Source organism: Macrotis lagotis, chromosome 1, assembly GCF_037893015.1.
Source record: "Macrotis lagotis isolate mMagLag1 chromosome 1, bilby.v1.9.chrom.fasta, whole genome shotgun sequence".
Taxonomy (NCBI): domain Eukaryota; kingdom Metazoa; phylum Chordata; class Mammalia; order Peramelemorphia; family Peramelidae; genus Macrotis; species Macrotis lagotis.
The window spans coordinates 431,627,027-431,649,471 of NC_133658.1; the positions used below are offsets into that span (position 1 = coordinate 431,627,027).

Sequence of the window (22,445 nt, forward strand, 5' to 3'; positions counted from 1 at the left end):
ACTTTCTTTTGTTCTCTATCCTGGTGGTCTCTAGGGCAACAGATGAGTGCTGAGGAGACACAAAGACTCCTCCATAGATAGGCACATAGACTTAGCTACACACAGATGCTAAGGCACAAAGCTGATATTGGCGTAGACTAAAAGGCAAGGAAGCCACACACCAGACATACAGCAGTGCACACAAATGGCCAGGCACAAGCATCCATCCCGACAAATAGGAGCCACATGCTCAGAAAAAAAAGCTGGCCGCACACAGGGTTACAAACAAAGAGCAATGGTTCTCAGGGTCGATAAGAAACCTATGGAGACGCCACTTTATTTTGGGACTAGAAGGGTTTCTGCAGTGCTCAGAAACTCGGTTTGAATGACTGATGCCAGCCAGCTGTCTTCACCGCATGGAGAAATCTTGCGGGACAAAAAGATTTGCACTAGATCAATCGATGACCCAAGCCTCCAGCCGGGCTCTCGGGGGGGGGGGGGGGGGCGCTGACACGGTATCCAAGCCCCCCTCCCTTCTTGCGGTGAGCACTCTGCTCACGCTCCATTCTGGGGTGCAGCTTTCCCTTGTCTTCACGCAACGCTGGGTCCCCTTTGGTGATGCAAACGCCCCCCACCCAGCCAGCCCAGGATTGGGGCCGGGAGCCTCCAGCTCTCCAAGGCCGCCTGGAAAGTGGACGCGGGGTGTGGGCCAGGGAGGTGGGGTGCCTGGGCGCGTCAGTCGGGGCTCCGGAGGAGCCAGCCCCAGCCCGGCACTGGGGGTGGCTCGGCCCTGCAGGGTCTCCTGGACCAGAGGGCATGACGGGGCGAGGCGCAGCACAGCCCTGCCCAGCCCTGCCCAGCCCTGCAGATGAGTTTTGCTAGCAGCTTGCACCTGAAGGGGGCGAGGGGAAGGAGAAGGGGGGGGGGGTTTGTATTGGAGACCACCCCGCCTTTGTGGAAGGACAGCAGACAACCGGAACACTCACTGCCACACAGGGGCATTCACAAGGTGCTACACCAGGTGCTCCCGGCAGGATCTGGTGGCAAGATCGGCCACAGAGGGAGGGATCTAGTCAGGGAAGGCTTCTGAGAGGGGGTGGCATGAGCTTTGTTTTAAAGAATGGCAGTGGATAGAGCACCGGCCCCGGAGCCGGGGGGGGGGGGGGGGGGACCCGGGTTCAAATCCGACCTCAGACACTTAATAATGACCTAGCCGTGTGGCCTTGGGCAAGCCACTTCACCCCATCGTCTTGCAAAAACCTTTTTAAAAAATGGAAAAAAAATGGATTCAAAGGGTAAAGGGCATCACCAACTTTTAATAAGCGACTAAAAGGCATGAGGGCAGGGGAGGGCAGGATGGAAGAAGGGAGGGAAGTCGCCCTTCCGCCGCGTTTCCCGGATCAGTAAACAGTGAACACGCCTCGGTCAAGATCACTCGGGCCGTGAGGTGCAATTCGAACTCGGGTCCTCTAATTCCAGTCCACGGCCTTCCCCGCATTGTGCAGGGAGGCCCCCTCCGGAGCCAAGCTCCCGGGGCACCTTTGGCCACCGCGCCGGGGCTGGGGCCGAGTTCGAATGCCGCCTCCCGGGGCCGCCCTCGCGCCTGCTCCGCGCGTCTCCCCGCCCCCGTCCGTCCCCGGGTCAGCGGCGCGTGCCCGCCTCCGCCCGCTCCGGGACCCGAGGCCGCCCCCCCCCCCCCCCCCCCCGCGCGGGTCAGCCCCGCTCAGCGCAGTTGCGTTTCCGCTCCGCGGGGGCGCCTGCGCGCTGGAGCCGGACCGGCACGATGACATCATCGGGCAGGGCTAGGCGGGGCGCGGAGGCCGTCGCGGGGCATTGTGGGGCGGAGGGAGGAGAAGGGAGCGAGGGGAGGGGTGTGGACGCCATCTTCGGCGGCTGTCGGGACAGCCGGGGACGCCGCTCTCGCAGCTCCGGGCCGGCTCGCGCCGCGGGCCGCTCGGCAGCCGTTGGGCCGGGCCGGGGCGGGCGGGGAGGCTCCGCAGGCGGCGGCGCCGGGGGCGAGGATGCGCCGGGGCGGCGGCGGCGGCCGGACCTGCCCCGCGCGGCGCTGACAGCCCGGCGGCCCTCCCGGCTCCTCGGGGCCGGCCCTCTGCCTCCACACTCGGCGGATCCGGGCGGAGGCCCGGGGCGGCCCTCGGCTCCCGGTCAGCGCGGCGGCGCGCGGTCACCGCAGGAGCAGGACGGTGAGTGGCGGCGGGGCTCCGGGGCGCCCGCCGCTTATCTGCCCATCTCCATCCGGGCCGGTCCCCCGGGACGGGCGGGGCGCGGCGGGGCGGCGGGGGGGACACGAGCCCGGAGCCCCGCGGCGGGGCGGGGGGGGGGACACGAGCCCGGAGCCCCGCGGGGGGGGCGGGGGGCGGCGGGGGTCCCCCGCTGCCCGCGCCGGCTCCGCTTTGTCCGAGCTGTGGCCTCTTCCTTCCGGGTTCCTCCTCGCTGCGGTTCCGGCCCCCCTTCACCGCGAGACACCGCCCAGGGAGGAGACCCTGGACCGGGGCCCTGCCGTGAGACACCAGCATTCCCGGAGGAGGGAAGGTCCGCTCCCCTCCCCGCATCCCAAGGCAGGGCCCTCCTCGTCCCCTGTCTCGAGCGGGCTTCTTGGCCCCTCTCCCCTTTGGCGGTGTCTGCTGTCAGAACGCGACCCCTTTTCTCTTAAACCGAACTTCTCAAACTCGGAGGAATTCTTCAGTTATAAAATCTGTACAATTCTTGTAATAAAAGAAAATCCGATACATGGCATTATTATAATGCAGATTAATGTCCGCATTTCTCCCAATGTTACTTTTTCTAGTAGTTTTGTCTATTGAGGCATCTTTTACTGTCTCTTATGATATCGAATTAAAAATATACTTAGATTTTTTTTATGAAGTTACCTTGCAGAAAGACATTTTGGAGAAAGTTAGACATGAACATTTTTACTTTGTAATATTTTGGAACTTGCTCTATAAAATAGGCCATATAATTACTTCATTCCTTGTTCTAGTTAATTGGAAATTACCCTTCTTGATCTTTCTATAGGTGTTGGGATTACTCATTTCCTTTTAATGAGCATTTCACTGGAGGCCAATGAAATGCCCATTAGGAAACATGAAATGGCCTTGTTATGTTTAGTAAACTGTAATATTTACAAATTATTCAGCATTAGAGGGACACGAGTCCTTTATTATGCCTCATTGTGAAATTTTTTTTAGAGAAAAATGATTATTAATGTGTTGTAGATTGTCGTATTCTGCTCTGTAGGATAGGTGATATAAAAACCAATTTCTCTAAGTCACTGAAGAATGCAACATCATTTCTGCATCATGTTGCAGTTGAAGTTTGGCAACCTTGCTGTGAAAATTGGTGGTATGAAGAGAATTTGATATTGAACCTTACATGGTCATAAGATCATTCTGGGTTCATCACAATTCCCTTCAGAGGTTTTCTTTACATGGAAATTCATTTCTTTAAAGAAATGTAGAAACAAGTTTTGAACCAGTTGTAGGAATAATTCTAACTCTTAAGCAGTTTTTTAGAAGTTAAGTGATTTATCTGTATTTTTGGCATAAAACTACTATTCCATGAAACAAATAATGATGATAACCATTTTCAAAAATATTACATATACATTTAAGTTCAGTATCCTTAGAATATTGAATTTTGAGGCTATCTTCATTTGACCTGTACCTTTTGAAAAATGTTAAATATATATTTAAGTTTAATATCCTTAGAATATTGAATTTGAGACTATCTTCACTGCACCCGCAGCTTTTAAAAAATATTGATTGACAATTTTGAAGTATCCAATGTGAATGAAAATAATTGATCTTTTTAACAATTCTGAAATTATCCTGGCCCTATTGCTCCCAAATGGACAGATGCTAGCTCAAGTGCTTTCTGATATTCCTACTCAAAAACTTTAGGAATAGTTTAAAAGTTCTATTGACTCTGTAGCCTTCTACTGTTTGTGTCCTTGGATTTTCAAATGTAAAAATAAAATTAAAAGGTGAATTTCCTCTAGTTGCATCACAAATTTAGAGACAAATGAATACAGATAATTTGGACCAAAGCCCAATTTAGAATATTGTCTAGAATAGAAGTTTTCAAAGTGTGGTCTTCTTAGGGGTCTCCCTGAGGTCAAAATTATTTTCATAATAGTAAAATGTTCTAATTTTTAATATGGTAAATATTGATAGATGTAACCCACATGAACAAAAACTCTGGTGAAATTCTCCAGTATTTAAGAGTGAAAAATATCTTCAGACCAGTGGATCTAGAGATTTACAGTAATTATCACAAGTAGTTATACAGTAGTCATGCAAGAGGAAAAACTATGTCTCAATTATTTCTTTTAGTAGACTGTTAAGCATAATACAGTATAGACAAAAGACATGAAATTTTTTTTTTTTACTTGAACTATTCAGCAATTGGGTTTCAATTAGCTCCCTGTTTTCTATGGCATAAAGTCTAAACTACTCTGAATGACTTTCAAGGGCATTCATATTCTGGTTATATGTTTCTGATCAAGAGTTTTGTTAGATTTACCTCAACATTCCACCAGAATACCTTGCTTTTAGAATCCCTTCTATCCTCTGTTACCTTTTTCATAATACTTATCTATTCTATAGAGACACAATTTTTCTTAGATAGCGGCCCTCTCTGCTTCAAGTTGAAGCCTTCTCTGATCTGTCCTTTTTCTGTTAGCACTCATAGCCATATTAAAATATAGCGTTTCATAATGACTATCTTGAACTGTTTGTTATTATTATTATATATATAGTTTTGTTTTTCTCTAGTTCTTGTAAGCTCTTTTAGGACTGAAACTATATTTTGTTTCTCTTATAATTCTCATCTAGTCTCAAATACTTATTAACGGAATTGCTTGTATTTTTAAAGTTTAACTTAATTCAAGTTCAGGAATAATATTAGAGAAATCTGAATATTTTAAGCAAGTAGAAAAGAAATTAAAATGAATATATTTACAGTGATTGAAATGGAGGGTTCCCCCTCACATTTTATGTTTAAAAAAGGAAGAGAATTTGTCATAAAATTTCTGACTTGGTGTTTTCAAGGTAAAAATCATTCATAACACCTTTTTTAGTCTAGATAGGAGGTGACAACTCCCTAATTAAAACCTGAAGACATTGACCTTTTAAAAAGTCTACAGCAAGTTTCAATTGTCTTTTTGATTAGGAAGAAATTCTGTTGATGAACATTTAATTATCACATTAATTTGCTGTCATTTCATGTTAAGTAGGAGTGTTTGTGCATTTATATGAATAATACTTAAACTTGACAATTGAATTGTTCTGTCTCATATTTTCTCACTTGTAGATTAATGCTAATCTCTGTATAGTTTTGTAAGTCTTTTAGAAATGTCTTACAGAGTTTGTTGTATGTAGTTCCCAATTCTTATTTTTCAGATGAGGAAATGTAGTCAGAGCACATTGCTTTTAGGAAGTTCCCTAGGTTGAGCAACCATTTGAAAAGATAGCTTTTCTTTAGCCATAGAACTCCCCTGTTTATTCAGTCACTAAATAGTAATTTGCTGGTATTGCTGATTAGATTTAGGTTTATCTTGAAAGAAGATAAAGATGTCCTCCATAACTTTTATAGGTGGCCTCTGAAGTTTTTTCAAAGAACAAAGCTGGGCCATTGCTTTCATTTTAGAAGTCTTTAAGTTGATGCTATTAGAATTAAAAAGCAAACTCATGGAATTGGCATTTTGAGTGGCATAGAAATAAACATAAAAAGAAGCTATATTTATCTTTTTGAGCAAAGACTTAGAAAAAAATCATGTTAAGAACTATTTATTTGTAAATGACCTAGTTTTCTAACCATCAGAGCATATTTAACATGAAGTTATTGAGAGCGAATGCATCTCTTTTCTTTATGATGTGTGAAGATCCAGAATTAAATTTTTATACATATATACATTTATACTTTCATAATGTATGCACACATATACTCACACACTTCTACAAGGTTATAAAATAAGTGATTTTTTTGCATGGCAGTTTACCTTTTGTTAGACAGACATTAATTTCTGGACTACCATAAGACACTTGTCATTGAAAAATGGAAAGATTGTTGTAGCCTTAATTTTGAAGATTGCTATTGTAAACTAGTGTGCCTCTCTTCTCATAACTTTTCCATCATTTGTGAAATTCCTTTTTATTTTTGCATCTCTTATTAACTATTTCTTTTTGTCATCTTTGCTAATTTGCTGAAAGTTTTTTTAGATTGCATTTCTTATTAGTTATTTTCTTTCTTTTTTTAAATATTACATTTTTGCAAGGCAAATGGGGTTAAGTGGCTTTCCCAAGGCCACACAGCTAGGTAATTATTAAGTGTCTGAGACCAGATTTGAACTCAGGTACTCCTGACTCCAGGGCAGGTGCTCTATCCATTGTCTCCTCTTCGTTAGTTATTTTCTATAATGTTTTATTGGTTATTAACTGAAATTCAAATTTGAGGACTGTTGATCCCTAAATCATTTATGTATGGGGAAAGGGTTCTTTTTTTAGTGTTGTCATTTATTTATCTTTGCCATCAGACCTTCACCAAACATATTTGATGCAAAAATATTTCCCCCCCATCAGTAATTGCCATTTTAAACTTAGTCACAATGATCTATTTATCCAAAAGCTTTTCAGATTCACATAATCAAAATATTTATCTTTTGTGACCACCTCTCTTATTTATGATTATGAATTTTCTCCTTAGCTATAATTGTGAAACATACCCTATTTACTTCCATTAAAAAAATGTTCTTTTTTGTTCATTATTGAAGTCCTGTGATCCTTAGGTTGTCCCTGTGCATCCTATCTTTGAAATCAATATATTTTCCTCCTATGGAGAATCATTCTTTCTTTTATTGCTTTTTATTTCTCCCAGATTGTACTTCACTTTCATGTGTACTTCCCTGTAATTCCAATTATCCTAGCTTTTGTTTCTTTGGTAAGACTTGCAACTGAGGATTTAAGTTTTTCTATTCTCCTAATTATTTCTGATATGCAGGCAATAAATTGTACTTTCACAATTCTCATTTCTCCTAAACCATTCAGAAACATCTGTGAGATTTCATACTTTGTTGAGAAACCAACAGAGGGTCCTCTGTTTTGATTCATTTTCCTTTGTCTTAGAATTTTATTAAGGCAGTGGGGTTAAGTGACTTGCACAAGGCCACATAGCTAGGCAATTATTAGGTATCTGAGGCTGGATTTGAACTCAGGTCCTCCTGCCTCCAGGGCCAGTGCACTGCACCACCTAGCTGCCCCTGTCTTAGAATACTTATTTATAGATGACTGAGCTAAATGAGGGGACCATCTTTCTTTCTTTTACTAATACCTTCCCTGCTGATTTATTTGCTTATTATGCTCAAGATCTTTGAGTTTTCTTCCTCCTGAGAACTTTGGTCATTTTGGTCTTCTTCCTCCCTCTACTTTCTCCTATTATTCTCCTATCACTTACCTTCTGTCTACTTCTCTTTGATGGTTGTTTCTTTGGATATTAGAAGTCAGAGAGTTTCAGTCTCCTATTCTGGGCTATATACAATTCACCAATCTTTGTCTTCTCTGTGACCAAGGGGGAACAGAACTGGACCTAACTAGATGCTGTACTCTTTCAGCCTCAGTGGAGTGCTAGGGAGCCCCGAACATTCCCTGCCCCTTTTCCCTCCAATCAGTTCTCTGGCTAAGCTCTGTTGTAGCTCCAAGAGCTATAAGCTTCTATCAGCAGCCTTAACAAATTTTCTGACTTTTGAATTTGGATTTCCCTGGCATGGTTGAATGCCTTAGTGAGTTACAGTTGAATTATGCTGCCCAGTTGTTGAATAAGCAAGTTCTAGGGGTTAGGAATTAGTAATCTCTGATGTTAGACCTCACTTGGATTCTTAGTGTCCAAGACCACAGAGAGAGCTGCAATTGTTCCATCTCTTGTGCATAATTCTTATTTTGGTGAGAGGTACAAGAGATTATAAGATTTGGAGAGACTGTTCAGTCCTCCAATTTGTTGGTCACTTGACCTAGTCTATTTCCTTAAAGCTTCTATACATCTATAGTGTAAGTTTTGGTTCTAAATGCACAAAACTTAAAAAAAAAAGCAGGGTGCTGGAAGTCTGAATTATGTCACCCTGTATAAAAGCTTTGTTACTCTGAAAATGAGAAATTTTATTTTAAATAGCTATCCAGTACAGTCATTCTAGGAATTTTTTTTCCCTTTGAGTAAGCATCTGTTAGTACATGAAAAACATTAGGTTAAGAGAATAAAAGTAAATGATTATAGAGATTTCCTGTGATTTCTTCAGTTATGGATTGGAGTGTTTGGAATATTCAGGGAAAATGCTTTCATTTTGAAATCTAAAATTTAAGATGAAGCCATTATAGCTTGGACATGACTTTTATCTCTTTTGCATGATTGCTGACTTTCATATTGTTGCCATTGAGTCTTGATGGAGTCAAAGTTACTCTTTCATATTGATTATTTTTAAAAATTTCTGCAGCTTTTGATATTGTATCACATTTACAGTAGACTCTTTGACATACATCTAGAAGTAACATTTACTTAATTTTTCTTGTAACTTTCATATATTGTCTTCAATCAGAGGCTTTTATTGTCCACTTTAGTTTGTCTAAGGGATAGGTCAGTAATCTGACCTTACTTAGTGTTCTGAATTTCCTTTAATAACAGAAATTTTGGTCATGTCATTTTGCTCTCATGGGTTCAGCTACCGTTTGTTTGCAAATAATTCATAAATTTAATGTATCTAATTCAAAATTGCCTTTGTGAATGATTCATTATAGCAATTGGTAAAGCATCTGACACATTTTTTTTGACAAAACATTATTGATTAAAACAGAATTAAGGCATTTTTCCTCCAATAGATTTTTCCTTATCTACTTTCTTTACCGTTGTGGCATTGATACTTTTTTTTTTTGGCAAGGCAGTGGGGTTAAGTGACTTGCCCAAGGTTACACAGCTAGGGAATTAAGTGTCTGAAGCTGTATTTGAACTCAGATCCTCCTGACTCCAGGGCTGGTGCTCCATCCACTGCGCCATCTAGCTGCCACTACCTATTTCTTAAATAAGGTAATTTTCAATTTTTTATGTTACTTTCTTTTTTTATTGCTTTTTGAACTTTACAATTTTCCCCCAATCTCGCTTCCCTTACCCCACCCCCCACAGAAGGCAGTCTGATATTGCATTGTTTCCATGCTATACTATACATTGATCAAAATTGAATGCGTTGAAAGGAAAATTATATACTTGAGGAAAAAATAAGAGAGATAGCAAAATTATATAATAAGATCCCTTTTTAAAAAAAATAAATGTATTAGTATTTGGTCTTTGTTTAAACTCTACAATTCTTTCTCTGGATGCAGATGGTATTCTCCATTGCAGACACCCTAAAAATTGTCCCTGATTGTTACACTGATGAAATGAACAAGTCCATTAAGGTTGATGATCACCCCCATGTTGCTGTTAGAGTGTACAATGTTCTTTCAGTTCTGCTCATCTCATTCAGCATCAGTTCATGAAAATCCTTCCTGGCTTCCCTGAAATACCCATCCTTCCTGGTTTCTAATAGAACAGTAGTATTCCATGACATACATGTACCACAGTTTGCTAAGCCATTCTCCAGTTGAAGGACATTTACTTGATTTCCAATTCTTTGCCACCACAAACAGGGCTGCTATGAATATTTTTGTACAAGTGATATCTTTACCCTTTTTCATCATCTCTTCAGGGTATAGACCCAGTAGTGATATTTCTAGGTCAAAGGGTATGCATATTTTTGTTGCCCTTTGGGCATAGTTCCCAACTGCTCTCCAGAAAGGATGAAGTTTTTGTTACTTTTTTTAAAATTTTATTTTTATTAGAGATATTATTTGAGTTTTACAATTTCCCCCCACCCCTCCAGAGAAAGCAATCTGTCGGTCTTTACTTTGTTTCCATGTTGTACATTGTTCCAAATTGGGTGTGATGAGAGAGAAATCATATCCTTAAGGAAGAGACAAGAAGTCTAAGAGGTAACAAGATCAGACAATAAGATATTTGGGTTTTTTTTCTAAATTAAAGGGAATAGGCCTTGAACTTTGTTCAAACTCCATGGCTCTTTATCAGGATACAGATGGCACTCTCCTTTGCAGACAGCCCAAAATTGTTCCTGATTGTTTTACTGATGGAATGAGCGAATCCTTCAAGGTTGATCATCACCCCCATGTTGCTGTTAGGGTGTACAATATTCTTTCAGTTCTGCTCATCTCACTCAGCATCAGTTCATGCAACTCCCTCCAGGCTTCCTTGAATTCCCATCCCTCCTGGTTTCTAATAGAACAAGAGTGTTCCATGACATACGTATACCACAGTTTGCTAGGCCATTCCCCAATTGAAGGACATTTACTTGATTTCCAGTTCTTTGCCACCACAAACAGGGCTGCTATAAATATTTTTGTACAAGTGATGTTTTTACTCTTTTTCCTCATCTCTTCAGGGTATAGACCCAGTAGTGGTATTGCTGGGTCAAAGGGTATGCACATTTTTGTTGCCCTTTGGGTGTAATTCCAGATTTTTCTCCAGAAAGGTTGGATGAGTTCACAGCACCACTAACAATGTATTAGTGTCCCAGATTTCCCACATCCCTTCCAACATTGATCATTGTCTTTTCTGGTCACATTGGCCAGTCTGAGAGGTGTGAGGTGGTACCTCAGAGATGCTTTAATTTGCATTTCTCTAATCAGTAATAATTTAGAGGAATTTTTCAGGACTATGGATTGCTTTGCTTTCCTCATCTGTAAATTGCCTTTGCATATCCTTTGATCATTTGTCATTTGGGGAATTTTTTGTTACTTTCGAGAAAGCTTTTAGATCATACCTATTTCTATTTTTAAAAAATTATAAAATAGTCAAATAGTCTATTGTTGTCATCCTAGATTCCTGTATGTTCTTTAGACTTTTTTTAATGGTTTAAATGTCAAACCCTTTCTGTACTGTCTTAGAAATTCCTCAGTTACAGATTAATAATTAATTGATTAATAAGCTAAAGATAAGAAGTTATATTTGCCAGTTGGGCCTCAATCTTCATCAGGGTCCTCCCAGAACCCTATGGGGATTCATTTGTCTCTGGGCCATCATCTTAGTCTTATGGTCTTTCAAGTGCCCAGTGGGGATCAGTTTGCCTCTTGGCTATCTCCTTTATCCAAGAGTTTTTCCTATTCCTTTCCATTTATCCCTCAGCCTTTGTCCCTGATCCTTCTCCCAGGACCTTAGACTAGCTCCTTGTCCAGACATACTGTTCTGGACCAATCCCAGGACTTTAGATGCCAGACTCCCAGAACATGTGTTGCCCATTCCCTACCATAGGTTATTCTTACCATCTTAGCATCTTTTTTTTTTCGCTCATATTCATGTAAATGGAATTGTAGAAAATCTTGTAATTGCCCTGATGGGGTGCACTATAAACTTAGATAATAATCTCAATTGTGTCCTCACTTTATCCAGACAGTTCTTTTACACTTCCCTTCTCAATTTTCTGATCTATAGTAGTTGTTTCAGTCCTTTCTCTAGCCTCTCATGGCACTCCTTTTACTTACCCTCTTAGCTGAGAACCTTGCTTTATACTTCACTGAAAAATTTAAGCCATTCTGCCAGAATTGTTGCTTCTTCCTTCTTTTACTCATGTCACTCAGATGTTTCCTCTACCTTTTCCTCTTTCACCTCTGCCTTGCATGTAAAAGGGGGCCCTCCTCTTTGCCAAGGCAAACCCATCTACTTGCACCCTTAATATCCTGTTTCTTCTCCATCAGACTGACCCCACTATCCACTATCTTTCTAATCTTCATTCTCTCTGTTACCAGTCACATGCTCATGTTTTTCCTTGCCTTAAAAACTCCTTCTGTCACTACCTCTTGTTATCATTTTATATCTCTTCTTTTTGGTTAACCTCTGTGGAAAAAACCATTCAGACTAGTAGAGGCACTTGTGTTATATTTTTTTTTAATTCATTTAAGGCAATGGGGTTAACTGTCTTGCCCAAGGTCACACAGCTAGGGAATTATTAAATATCTGAAGTCACATTTGCACTCAGGTCTTCTTGACTCAAGGGACAGTGTTCTATCCATTGTGCCATCTAGCTGCTCAGGCACTTATGTTATAATATCAGGCGGGGTTTAGCACATAGTGCTGGACAATAGGTGCCTTTACTTTTCCTCTCAGTCTCTTAACCCTGTCTTTTCACCTTATTAAACTGAAACTGTTCTCTAAAGTTCCAAATGACATCATAGTTGCTAAATCTAATGACCTTTAAAAAAATTTTGTTTTACAAGGCAGTGGGGTTAAGTGACTTGTGCAAGGGCACACAGGTAATTATTAAGTGTCTGAGGCCGGATTTGAACTTAGGTCCTAACTCCTGACTCCAGGACTGGTGCTTTATCCATTGCTCCACCTAGCTGCCCCATGACCGTTTTTAAATCTTGACTTCACAGTCGCTTTTGGGCACTACTGATCACTCTAATCGCTTCTCTTCTAAGTTTTTGGGCAACTACTCTTTTTAAATTTCCTTTGCTGAATCTTCATCCAGATAATAACCACTAAATGATCCCCCCCCCCCCCAAAGTGCTGTCCCTTGGCCCTCTTTTTCTGTTTTAGTGTCTCACTTGATGATTTCATCAACTTCCATTTGTCTATCTCATGTCTACATAGGTGATTTCTAGATCTTGATTTCTAGGTCTAATCTCTCTTTTGAGCTTCAGACTTGAAGTACCTTTGCCACTTGGACTCAGCATATTCAGAACAGGACTTATCTTTTCTTCCTAAACCTTCCTCTTTTCTTAACTTCTCAATTACTCTCAAAGGCACCATCATCATCTTAAATATCCAGGCCCATAATTTCAGTGAAATTCTCATCTGCTTTTTCACAGTTACCCTTATATATAAATATACTCTCCACTTACCTAGCTATTACCTTTGTATAGAATACTCTCATCACCTCATGCCCAGACTATTGTAGTCTTTCCCCATTCAAGGCTATCCTCCACTCAGCTTTCAAAGTAATCTTCCTAAACTGCAATTCTCACACATTTCCCCCTTTCTCCTCCTCCTTAATAAATCCTGTGGTTCCCTTTTACCTCCAGCATCAAATATAAAAAGCCTCTATTTGGAATTTAAATCCTTGCACAACCTGGCCCTTATCTGTCTTTCCAGTCTCTATACACTTTACCTCTCCTCTATTAGCTCTGTGATCTGTGTGTTCTGGTCTACTTGCCATTCCTCACACAGAACCCTATATGCATTTGTGCTGGCTATCCCCAATACCTGAAATGCTGTGCCTCGTCATCTATTGCCTCTTGGTTTTCCTTGTTTCCTTTAAAACTCAACTGAAGTCCTGTTGCCTTTCCAGATCCCAATAGTATATATCTTAAATGTACAATAATTTACCTATATGTTATCTCTTATTTTTTAAAAGAAAATGATGAATGTACAAGTATAACCTAAATCAAATTACTTGATAGCTTGAGAAGGGGGAAGGAAAGGGGAGAGAAGTTGAAAAATGTGGAACTCAAAGGCTTAACAAGATGAATGCTGAAAAATGTAGAACTCAAAGTCTTTACAAAAAGATGAATGATGACAACTATCTTTGCATGTAATTGAAAAAATAAAATAACATTTAAAAAAGAAAGACTTAGAAAAATGAGTTGATGCTGAATTGATTTTATATATATTTGTGGAAGGCAATGGAATTAAGTGACTTGCCCAAGGTCACACAGCTAGGTAATTAAGTGTCTAAGCCTGGATTTGACCCAGGGGCCAGTGCTCACTAGCTGCCCCATTGAATTGATATATTGTGGGAAATTAACTGCCAATCTACTCTATTCTTCTGACAGTCAATAATTAAAAGTTAAATTAAGTTTCCATTTTAAAAAAAGGAATGCTTTTGGAAATTTCACAAATTTATTTCTCCTTAAACTTATCAAATATGTTACGGATGAGTAAAAAAATGAGGAAGAAGAGGAAAAAACAATCTGCAAAACTGATCAATTTGTTTTTAAAAATCTGAAAATAAATGCAGTCATCTATCAGAGATGTCAGGGGAATTTTTTTTTATGGGGCCATCCTTGTACTTTGTAATTTTGTAGCATTCATTTTCATTTGGTTTGTGGTTGCAGATCTTTCCATTTGCATTGTCATAATCTTATTATGTGTTTTCTTTTGCTTACTTTACTATGTATCAGTTCTTATTACTTCAAGCTTCTCTGTGTTCATCACATTCATTGTTTTTTGAGGAATAATATTCCATTACATTTGATATACCACAATTTATTTAATCATTCCCCAGTGATGACTTGTATAGCTGGTCAGAAGTCAAGACTAATTTAAGACTTATTTATGCAGATCTAAACTAACTACTTTTAATTCTTTAATAGTGGAAATGGAAACTGACCTAATATTTAGTATCAGCATGCCTACTTTAATATTTCTAAAATGCTTGTAGAAGCCATGAGCTTAAATTAGCCTTATTTAATTCATGTTTTTTTTCTAGATTTTGTGTGAACTTCAATTAATCATGTTTTCCCTGGGTTTTGTGGTTGATATTTTATCAATTTTTAAGTTGGAATTTCTCCTTAATTTTAATTGGGTAGAACTGGTTGTATATTCTTAGAACCCCGCCTCCCCCTTCTTTCCATTTTTTTTGGAAATGCTTCACTTACAGGTAGGCTTTTCTGAGTTTGGAAAAGCAATTAAGAACAAGTTAAACAAATAATATCAACTCTCTGGGAATATGTTAATGGTAATTTAAATCTGCCTAGTATCAACAGATAATAGAGGAATCTAATTTCTTTTAGAGAAAGATGTCTGTTTATAATTATTTTGTAACTTCCTTATTGTCTATCATAGTACTGGATATATTATAAATATTTATGAAAAAATCTTTATATTGGCTTGAATTAAATTAATAATGTAACTGTGAAGTGAATGTATTTTTTTGATCATCTAAAATTAGAAGCAATAGTAGGATTGAATTTTGAGTTATTTAGTCTGCCCATTGAACCCATGAAGACTTGAGTGATGTGTTTACCACTGTGGTGGGTGATTTGAGCTGACTGGAAGTATAAGTCTTGCTCTCTCTAGAATGTTAATCTTTAGTTGATAAGGAAAAAATATTTGATCATGACACTTTGATTTAATTGATGTGAACTATTCTTCTATTTTGAATACTTTAAACTTTTCTTGATTTACTATTTTATGTCCTTCATTGACTGTTTTAAACTCTTTTCTTGTCAAATCACCATTGCTCCCATTTCTTCCTGAATCAATAGATGTCCTTCCTATTGATTGTACTAAGAAAATAGAAACCATCAGCAGGGAATTTCTTTTCTTCTTTATACCTCAGAATCATAGAGGAATGTCAGTTTGTTTGGAGAAAGCCTTTCTCTAATGAAGAGGGGCTTTTCTTTGTCAAGGCTTTACCTGTGCCTTTTCTCTCATCCCCTCCTTTTTCCCCCTGAGAGCTTAACTCTTCCTCTTTTGTCATCATACTCAGAGTCATTCAGATTACTGAGCTTGTAATTATTTTTGTCTCTTATCTCTGCTTCATTTTGTATTCAGATAGTTGCTAAATATTGTTTATTCCACTTGTACATTTTTTTGCATCTTTTTATACCTCTTAACTCATACAACTACCTTTTCAGGTTGCAGTCCTCATTACTTTTCACTTTTGCAGTAGATTCTTAACATGGCTCCTTGTTTCTAGTCCCTTTCCTCTTATTCATTTGTCATATAGCTGCTGGAAAAAGTCTTCCTAAAGCAAAAATCTGACCCATATCATTCCCTTGCTCAAAAATCTTTAGAGCCTGTCTATCTGTTATCTCTAAACCAAATATCAACTCTTCAGGTTGGCATGTAAAAAACCCTTCACAATCTGGCTTCAACCTACATTTTTAGACTTATATTTTTTCCATTATGGATATTCCAATCACAAAGCTTCATTTACTCTTTCCTATACTCAACAATTTATCTTCAGCTCCATGTCTTTGCAGGCCTGTCCTTAATGCTTGTAATGAACTTCTCTTGCCTCTAATTAAATTTCCTTCAAGGATCAGGTCAGGTGCTACCTCCTACATCTATATCTGATCTTCTTAGTAGTTAAGAATTCTTGACCTCCTCAAGTTATATATTTATTATATTTTATATGTTATGTTTATATTATATACCTATATATTATATGTTATTATATATATTATGTATTTATTATCTTTTACATGTTCTATCCCCAGTAGAATCAAAGTTTCTTGAGGGTAGATATTACTTCCTTTTTTGTCTGTGTATCTCCAGTGACACAGTGACTTGAACATATAAGCCTCTTAATGTCTGTTAATGAATTGAATATATCCAACAGAACACATGAAAGGATTAGGGAATTAGAAGCATATAGGGCATAACAACTTTATAAGTTAATGTGCAAATACTGGATTGTGGAGTACAGATGTAATAGTAAAGGATTTAGAGAAGGGAGAAATCCATTAGTGGTTGTTGTTGGCAACATAGTATAGAGATGCAGTTATAAAAGACCAATGATTTCATTGTGCTTGACTTTCACTTTGTTTTTGACTGTGCCTTGGAAAACAATTTGAAGGTAGTAGGCTTTGGTCTTTATTTAAAAACTCCACAGTTCTTTGTCTGGATACTGATGGTATTCTCCATAGCAGATTCCCTAAAATTGTCTCTGATCGTTGCACTGATGGAATGAGCAAGTCCATCAGGATTGATCATCACCCTATGTTGCTGTTAGGGTGTACAGTGTTCTTCTGGTTCTGCTCATCTCACCCAGTAACAGTTCATTCTTGCAACACTTTGAATTCTTTCTTGGAAAACAAGTTGTATGGTAAAAAGTGAGGCAGTCATTTCATTTAAAAAATGAAAATAACAGCAAAGATCAATATTTGAGATTTTTTATGAAATAGGATGTACTTGTAGAAATGTACCTAACAAAGGATTGATTCAGTAGAAGTACCTAGGACCTACAAAAGCCTAAATCTAATCATGGCTAGTATCCTCAGGATTTTCTTAAGTGAAATCAGCTTTTGAGTTGATTTTTAGATTATCTAATGGTGAGAACACTAATAGGGACCAGGGGAAATAGACAATTTAGATGATACATTTTTGTCCTCTTGACTTTTACAATCTAATGTGAGGATAAGATACAACTAAATATCATGTGCTAGAGCTTTGAAGAAAATCAGGATTTGGGGCGTGGTAATAGATAATAAGTTTTATATATGTGTTAAATGTTTAAGATCCCACAGTAAAGTCAGAGTCTTGCTATATTATAGGTTCTTGAGCTTTGTCAGTTGAAAGCTCTGGGAGGTTTTACCAAATTGAAGTTGGGTCCACATGAGTCTAAAGACCATTTTACTACTTAAGAACTGAAAGTTTCATTACCACTGAGCCACTGAAGAATGAATATTTTTTGCTTATAGCAAATAAGTCATAAGCATGAAGGGGTTGTATGAAGTATGGAGAATGGTGGAAAGAACTAAGCAAGTTTTGAGGGGAAGTGCTATATCCAATATGGAAGTAGAATAAAAATTTGGTGGTATTTAACATGCATATGTTACCAATAACATGATAGGTTTTCATACAGTAGAAAAGATTATTTCATTTAAAGAGTAAAGACTGACAAGACAAATGGAACATTAAGGAATGAGCCTTGGGGTATAAACTTTATGTTGGAGTTAAGAGGTAAAAGAGGAACATCAAAGCAGAAGTAGAATGGTTACAGAAGTAGAACTCTTATAGTTTATGAAAGTGAAAGAAACAGTAAATTTCTAGAAAGGAGATAAACATTTGGTGTCAAAAGATCCTAAGAGGGCAATGGGTCTTGTGGTAAAGCAAAACAGTGTATTGATTTTGGAATTCAATTACTTGGCTTTAATCTCCAGTTTCCTCATCTGTAATGTGATCAGTAGTTTTCCTAGATCAGTAGTTCTAGTGCAGTCAGGAGATTCCTGGAAATCTCTGAAATTCAGGGGGTTCACAAGGTCAAGACTTTTCACAACAATGCTAAGATTTAATTTCTAATGTGGTAAAAATGTCAAAAAATATAAGCCACATAAACCAAAAAATTTGAGAACCACTAGACTAGATGATAAGGTATTTTGTAAATCACACAATCACATAAGTACAGAGGACAGAACAGAAATTAATTGAAAATGTGCTTTTTAGATTGGAGATACATGGAGCAGGGATGAGAATCATCAAATTATTTTAACAAAGTCATACTTATTGGAAAATATTTTTGTTATTAGATGCATTTTTCTCCCTTAAGATATTCCACTCTGTTTTCTCATAGGTGCTTTGATGAATTGAATAGCTGTTAAGCTTGCTAGCAACCATTCTGTACCAGAAAGTTGGAGTCCTTACCAGCAGATTTAGTTATAGTCGAACTATACATACAATATAGTTCAAGTATAATACAATAGAAAGAAACCTGGAGAGACCACATTTTATAATCTGATTTTCTTTTTATTTTTGTGCAGGTTTTTTTTGGTCTATTTTTGCTGGGTAGTGGGGTTAAGTGACTTGTCCAAGATCACACAGCTAGGTAATTAGGTGTCAGAGACTGCATTTGAACTCAGGTTCTCCTGACTCTAGGGCCTGTTCTCTTATCCACTGCACCATCCATCTGCCCCTATAATTTAATTTTTTAAAATTTTTTATGTTTTTGCAAGGCAAATGAGGTTAAGTGGCTTGCCCAAGGCCACACAGCTAGGTAATTATTAAGTGTCTGAGACCAGATTTGAACCCAGGTACTCCTGACTCCAAGACCAGTGCTATAATTTAATTTTTCAAGAGTTCAACTCCTCATGAAGCATTAGATTATTAACCCTTTGAGCACCGTGTCAGTTTTTGACTTTCTATTACCAGTATGGGACACAGTGAGAATGCTCTGATATTCCTTGATACGGTTAAATTGAATTGGCATGTGATTGAACTCTTGATCCTAACCCTGGTCTAGTTAATAGAGTTTTGCACTGTAGTGAAGCTCTGTAAATTATTTCAGAATTTCAGATTCTTTTTCTTTCCTCATAGAACCTAATCAAAGTATTCATTTTATTTATTTTTTTTGGTAGCTTAATTGTACACCACTCTTCTATCAAAGGAAAATTACTGTTAGTGACACAATCTGTTTTCCCTTTTCCCTCCTCTCCACAGTGAGACTGATCAGCAAATGTTAAATTATTTTCTAGACTACTTGCCTTTTGCAAAAACAAATAACAATTCACGTTATCTTTGTTTTGTTGGATCCAATTAACTCAGCCACATTTGGAAAAACATGGAGTTGAACAAAACCATTTTATTGTTTTTTTCTATCAGAGAACACTAATAAACAGATTCCTTCCTTGAGTACTTTTGTGTATTCCTATGAAAAATTTCAAACCTTTTTGCTTTAAAAGTCACTGTTTTAAAAGGGAGATAAATATTAATAATTTATGACACTGCTGCCTGTCTTTCATGTAAATAGTGAATGCTTTCCTTTAGGATGCACATTTTTTTTTTAAGGGTGCATGGATTGGCAAAAACAAAGAATTATTAAATGGAGAGGGGGGGAAGAGTACTCTAGTAGGGATCATTTTTAGGAACTCAATAATATTGTTATTAAATACTACTAAATGCTTAGCAGAATTTTTTTTCTCACAGCTCCAAATAAGCAATTAATCACAGATAGGTCTGAAGAGATGTTTTATACCAAGATTAAATATATGAATTCCTTGGGGGCACATAGATGCTGCAGTGGATAGAGATGAGGAGACAAGAGGGAGTGCATATGAAATAGTCTCTGTTTCTTGGAATATAGGTTGAAGTGCAGTTGAAAGGATGAGTAAAGTGTGTACAGTGGTGGAAGGCTTCTAGAGAGAAGATTTGAAATAGCCTCTGTGGTAAGTGGCATATAGATTCAATTAGAGAAGAATAAATTGATTGGGTTGCTGCCGTGAAGGATCTATTTGAGATTAGTGAACATAAATTTGTAGCAAACTCAGTCATCAGGTTTATGTATTCTACAGCATGTAAATAGGATGAAAGAAGACAGAAGATGGGAGTAATTCAGGGTTTGGTAAAGCACAAGTAAATGATAGGAGAAGGGAGTTGAAGAGATTCACCAGCAGAGGTAGAATAGAGTTGAACTGGTTCATTAAGATTCACAAAATTTCATTAAGGAAAGACTTCTGATAAGAATTGAATAGCTGAGACTTAAAGGAAGCTAGGAAGTCTAAGAGATGGAAGTGAAAAGGAAGTGCATTATAGACATGGGATTGTAATCCTTACAAAGGTAGGAGATAGAATGCTGAGTTTGGGGAAAAAAGTAAGTAGGGCAATGTTCTGTAATGTAGAATATGTGATGGAGAACAATGTGCAAAAAGCCCGAAAAGATAAATAGTAGCTAGATTGTGGAAGGATTTTAAATGTCACGCTGAATGAATCACAGAATATTCTGGAGCATAGTAGTGATATAACCAAGGTTTAAACTTTAGGAAGACTATTTTTTGGTAGTTTTATTAAGAGCATAGAAGGAAGAGGGGAATGACTGGAAGCTGGTAATTCAGGTAGGTTATTGCAATGATCTGGTGAAAAATGAAAATTTGATCAAGAATTAAGTAGTGGCTATATGAATGGAGAGAAAAAGAAAATGATGCCTCAATTGATATGTAGGTAGAATTAATTAGGCTTGACAATTGATTGAAAAGGGGAAGTATTTGGGAGAGGGAATAGTTGAAGATGACTGAGACACTACCCAGTTACAGACACTGAATATTTCACATCCATTCTTTTAAAACAACCAGGAAAGATGGTAGTACCCTCAACAAGAAGGTTGAATTTAGAGGGTTAGAGGTTTGAAGTTCTATTTTCTTACCCAAATAAAGAATTCCATTTACAACTTTACCAGTATTGGTTATCTAGCCAATTGCTTCAAGTCTTCTAGTGATAGGGAACTCATTTGCTTCCCTGAATAGTAGAGCCCATTTGATATTTGGATAGTTCTGATTATATGGATGTTTTTTTCTGACCTGCTCAGTTCTTTTTTGGGGCAATTTTAATTATTAGAGTGTTATTCTTTATGTTGAGTTTCAGCTCATCTCTTTTAAACTTTCTATACATTGTCTATTTTTTTTCATGGCTCAGTTGAAAAAATCTCTTTCCTCTTTCATATTTGGATAAGGTGATGGATCTCATATTGGCTCATACTTTGTAATATTGAATTTTAAAATTCTATATTTAATTCAAGTAGGTACTATTTATACTAGTCTTTTTGTTCTTCATGTTTGATTTTTGCCTACATATGGTGCAGGACACATAATCCTTATGTCTTGATTGTTTTTTGGCTTATAGGGTGCTATACTTGGAGTCAAAAAGACATGAAACCTTAGTCAGTAGGATCATAAGGTCATGGATTTAGTGAAAGAGGGAATTTTAGAGATCTTGTCTACCCTTCATTTAGTAGAAGAAATTGACCCCAAAAGAGATTGTGACTTGGTTAAGTAACTAAACATCTCTAAGCCTTCATTTCATCATTTGTAAACTATACCTCTTATTCTTCCCCCCCCTTGTTATAAACATATATAACAAGCAGAACAAATTTCTGCAATTGTTATATCTGTGCACCCACGTCTGAATCCTCTTCTCTCTAGATTTGGGTAGCATATATCATCATGAGTTTCCTGGTTGTTTATTATGTTTATTATTTATTTTTAAAATTCTAGAATGTATGACAACATGTCCACAATGGTGTACCTAAAGGAAGACAAGTTGGAGAAGCTCACCCAGGATGAAATCATTTCTAAGACAAAGCAAGTGATTCAGGGACTGGAAGCTCTGAAGAATGAACACAATTCTATCTTGCAAAGTTTACTTGAGACACTTAAGTGTTTGAAGAAAGATGATGAGAGTAATCTGGTGGAAGAGAAATCAAATATGATTCGCAAGTCACTGGAAATGTTGGAGCTTGGGCTGAGTGAAGCACAGGTAGATTAGGAAATGATCTTGAGTTTTATATATATATATATATATATAAATATATGGAAAATGGAGAAGTCATAACTTATTTGAAACTATAAGGGGAAATATGACATTTGATATTGATAAAAAAAGGAAGACCATTCTTAGAATTGACATTGATATAAAAAAGGGAAGATGATTGTTAGAACTTCACATTAAATGAATTATATAAATTGAGATGTAGATTTTGGAAAGCTTATTGGGTTAATTGATGACTTAGACTGATGTCTTATGTATATATTAATTTAGTTCTACAATATAAAGATGGGTTTTTAGAATTTTTGACTCACCTCTTCCTTTTTGAATTTGAAATCTTCTAAAAAATTAGATACTTGGACTTTTTTTGACCATTTATTTGTTTTGTTTATCATTTGGCATAAAATAAGAGCCACAACCAATTTATACTGAGAGAAGAATTT

The 22,445-nt window shown here is 38.1% G+C and overlaps 1 protein-coding gene across 26 annotated transcripts in view; it reads left to right on the plus strand.

The window, feature by feature from the left end:
* The first annotated feature begins 2,089 nt into the window (after positions 1-2,089).
* Positions 2,090-22,445, plus strand: part of KLC1 (kinesin light chain 1) — a 77,742-nt gene continuing 57,386 nt past the window's right edge. For all 26 annotated transcript variants that reach the window (XR_012473879.1, XR_012473878.1, XR_012473880.1 and 23 more), the window contains exons 1-2: positions 2,090-2,180; positions 21,732-21,993. Coding sequence is in view for 15 of the 26 variants with exons in the window: in XM_074213191.1 (XP_074069292.1) it covers positions 21,733-21,993 (261 nt within the window). In the remaining 11 variants the exon portion in view is untranslated. The remainder of the gene's footprint in view (positions 2,181-21,731; positions 21,994-22,445) is intronic.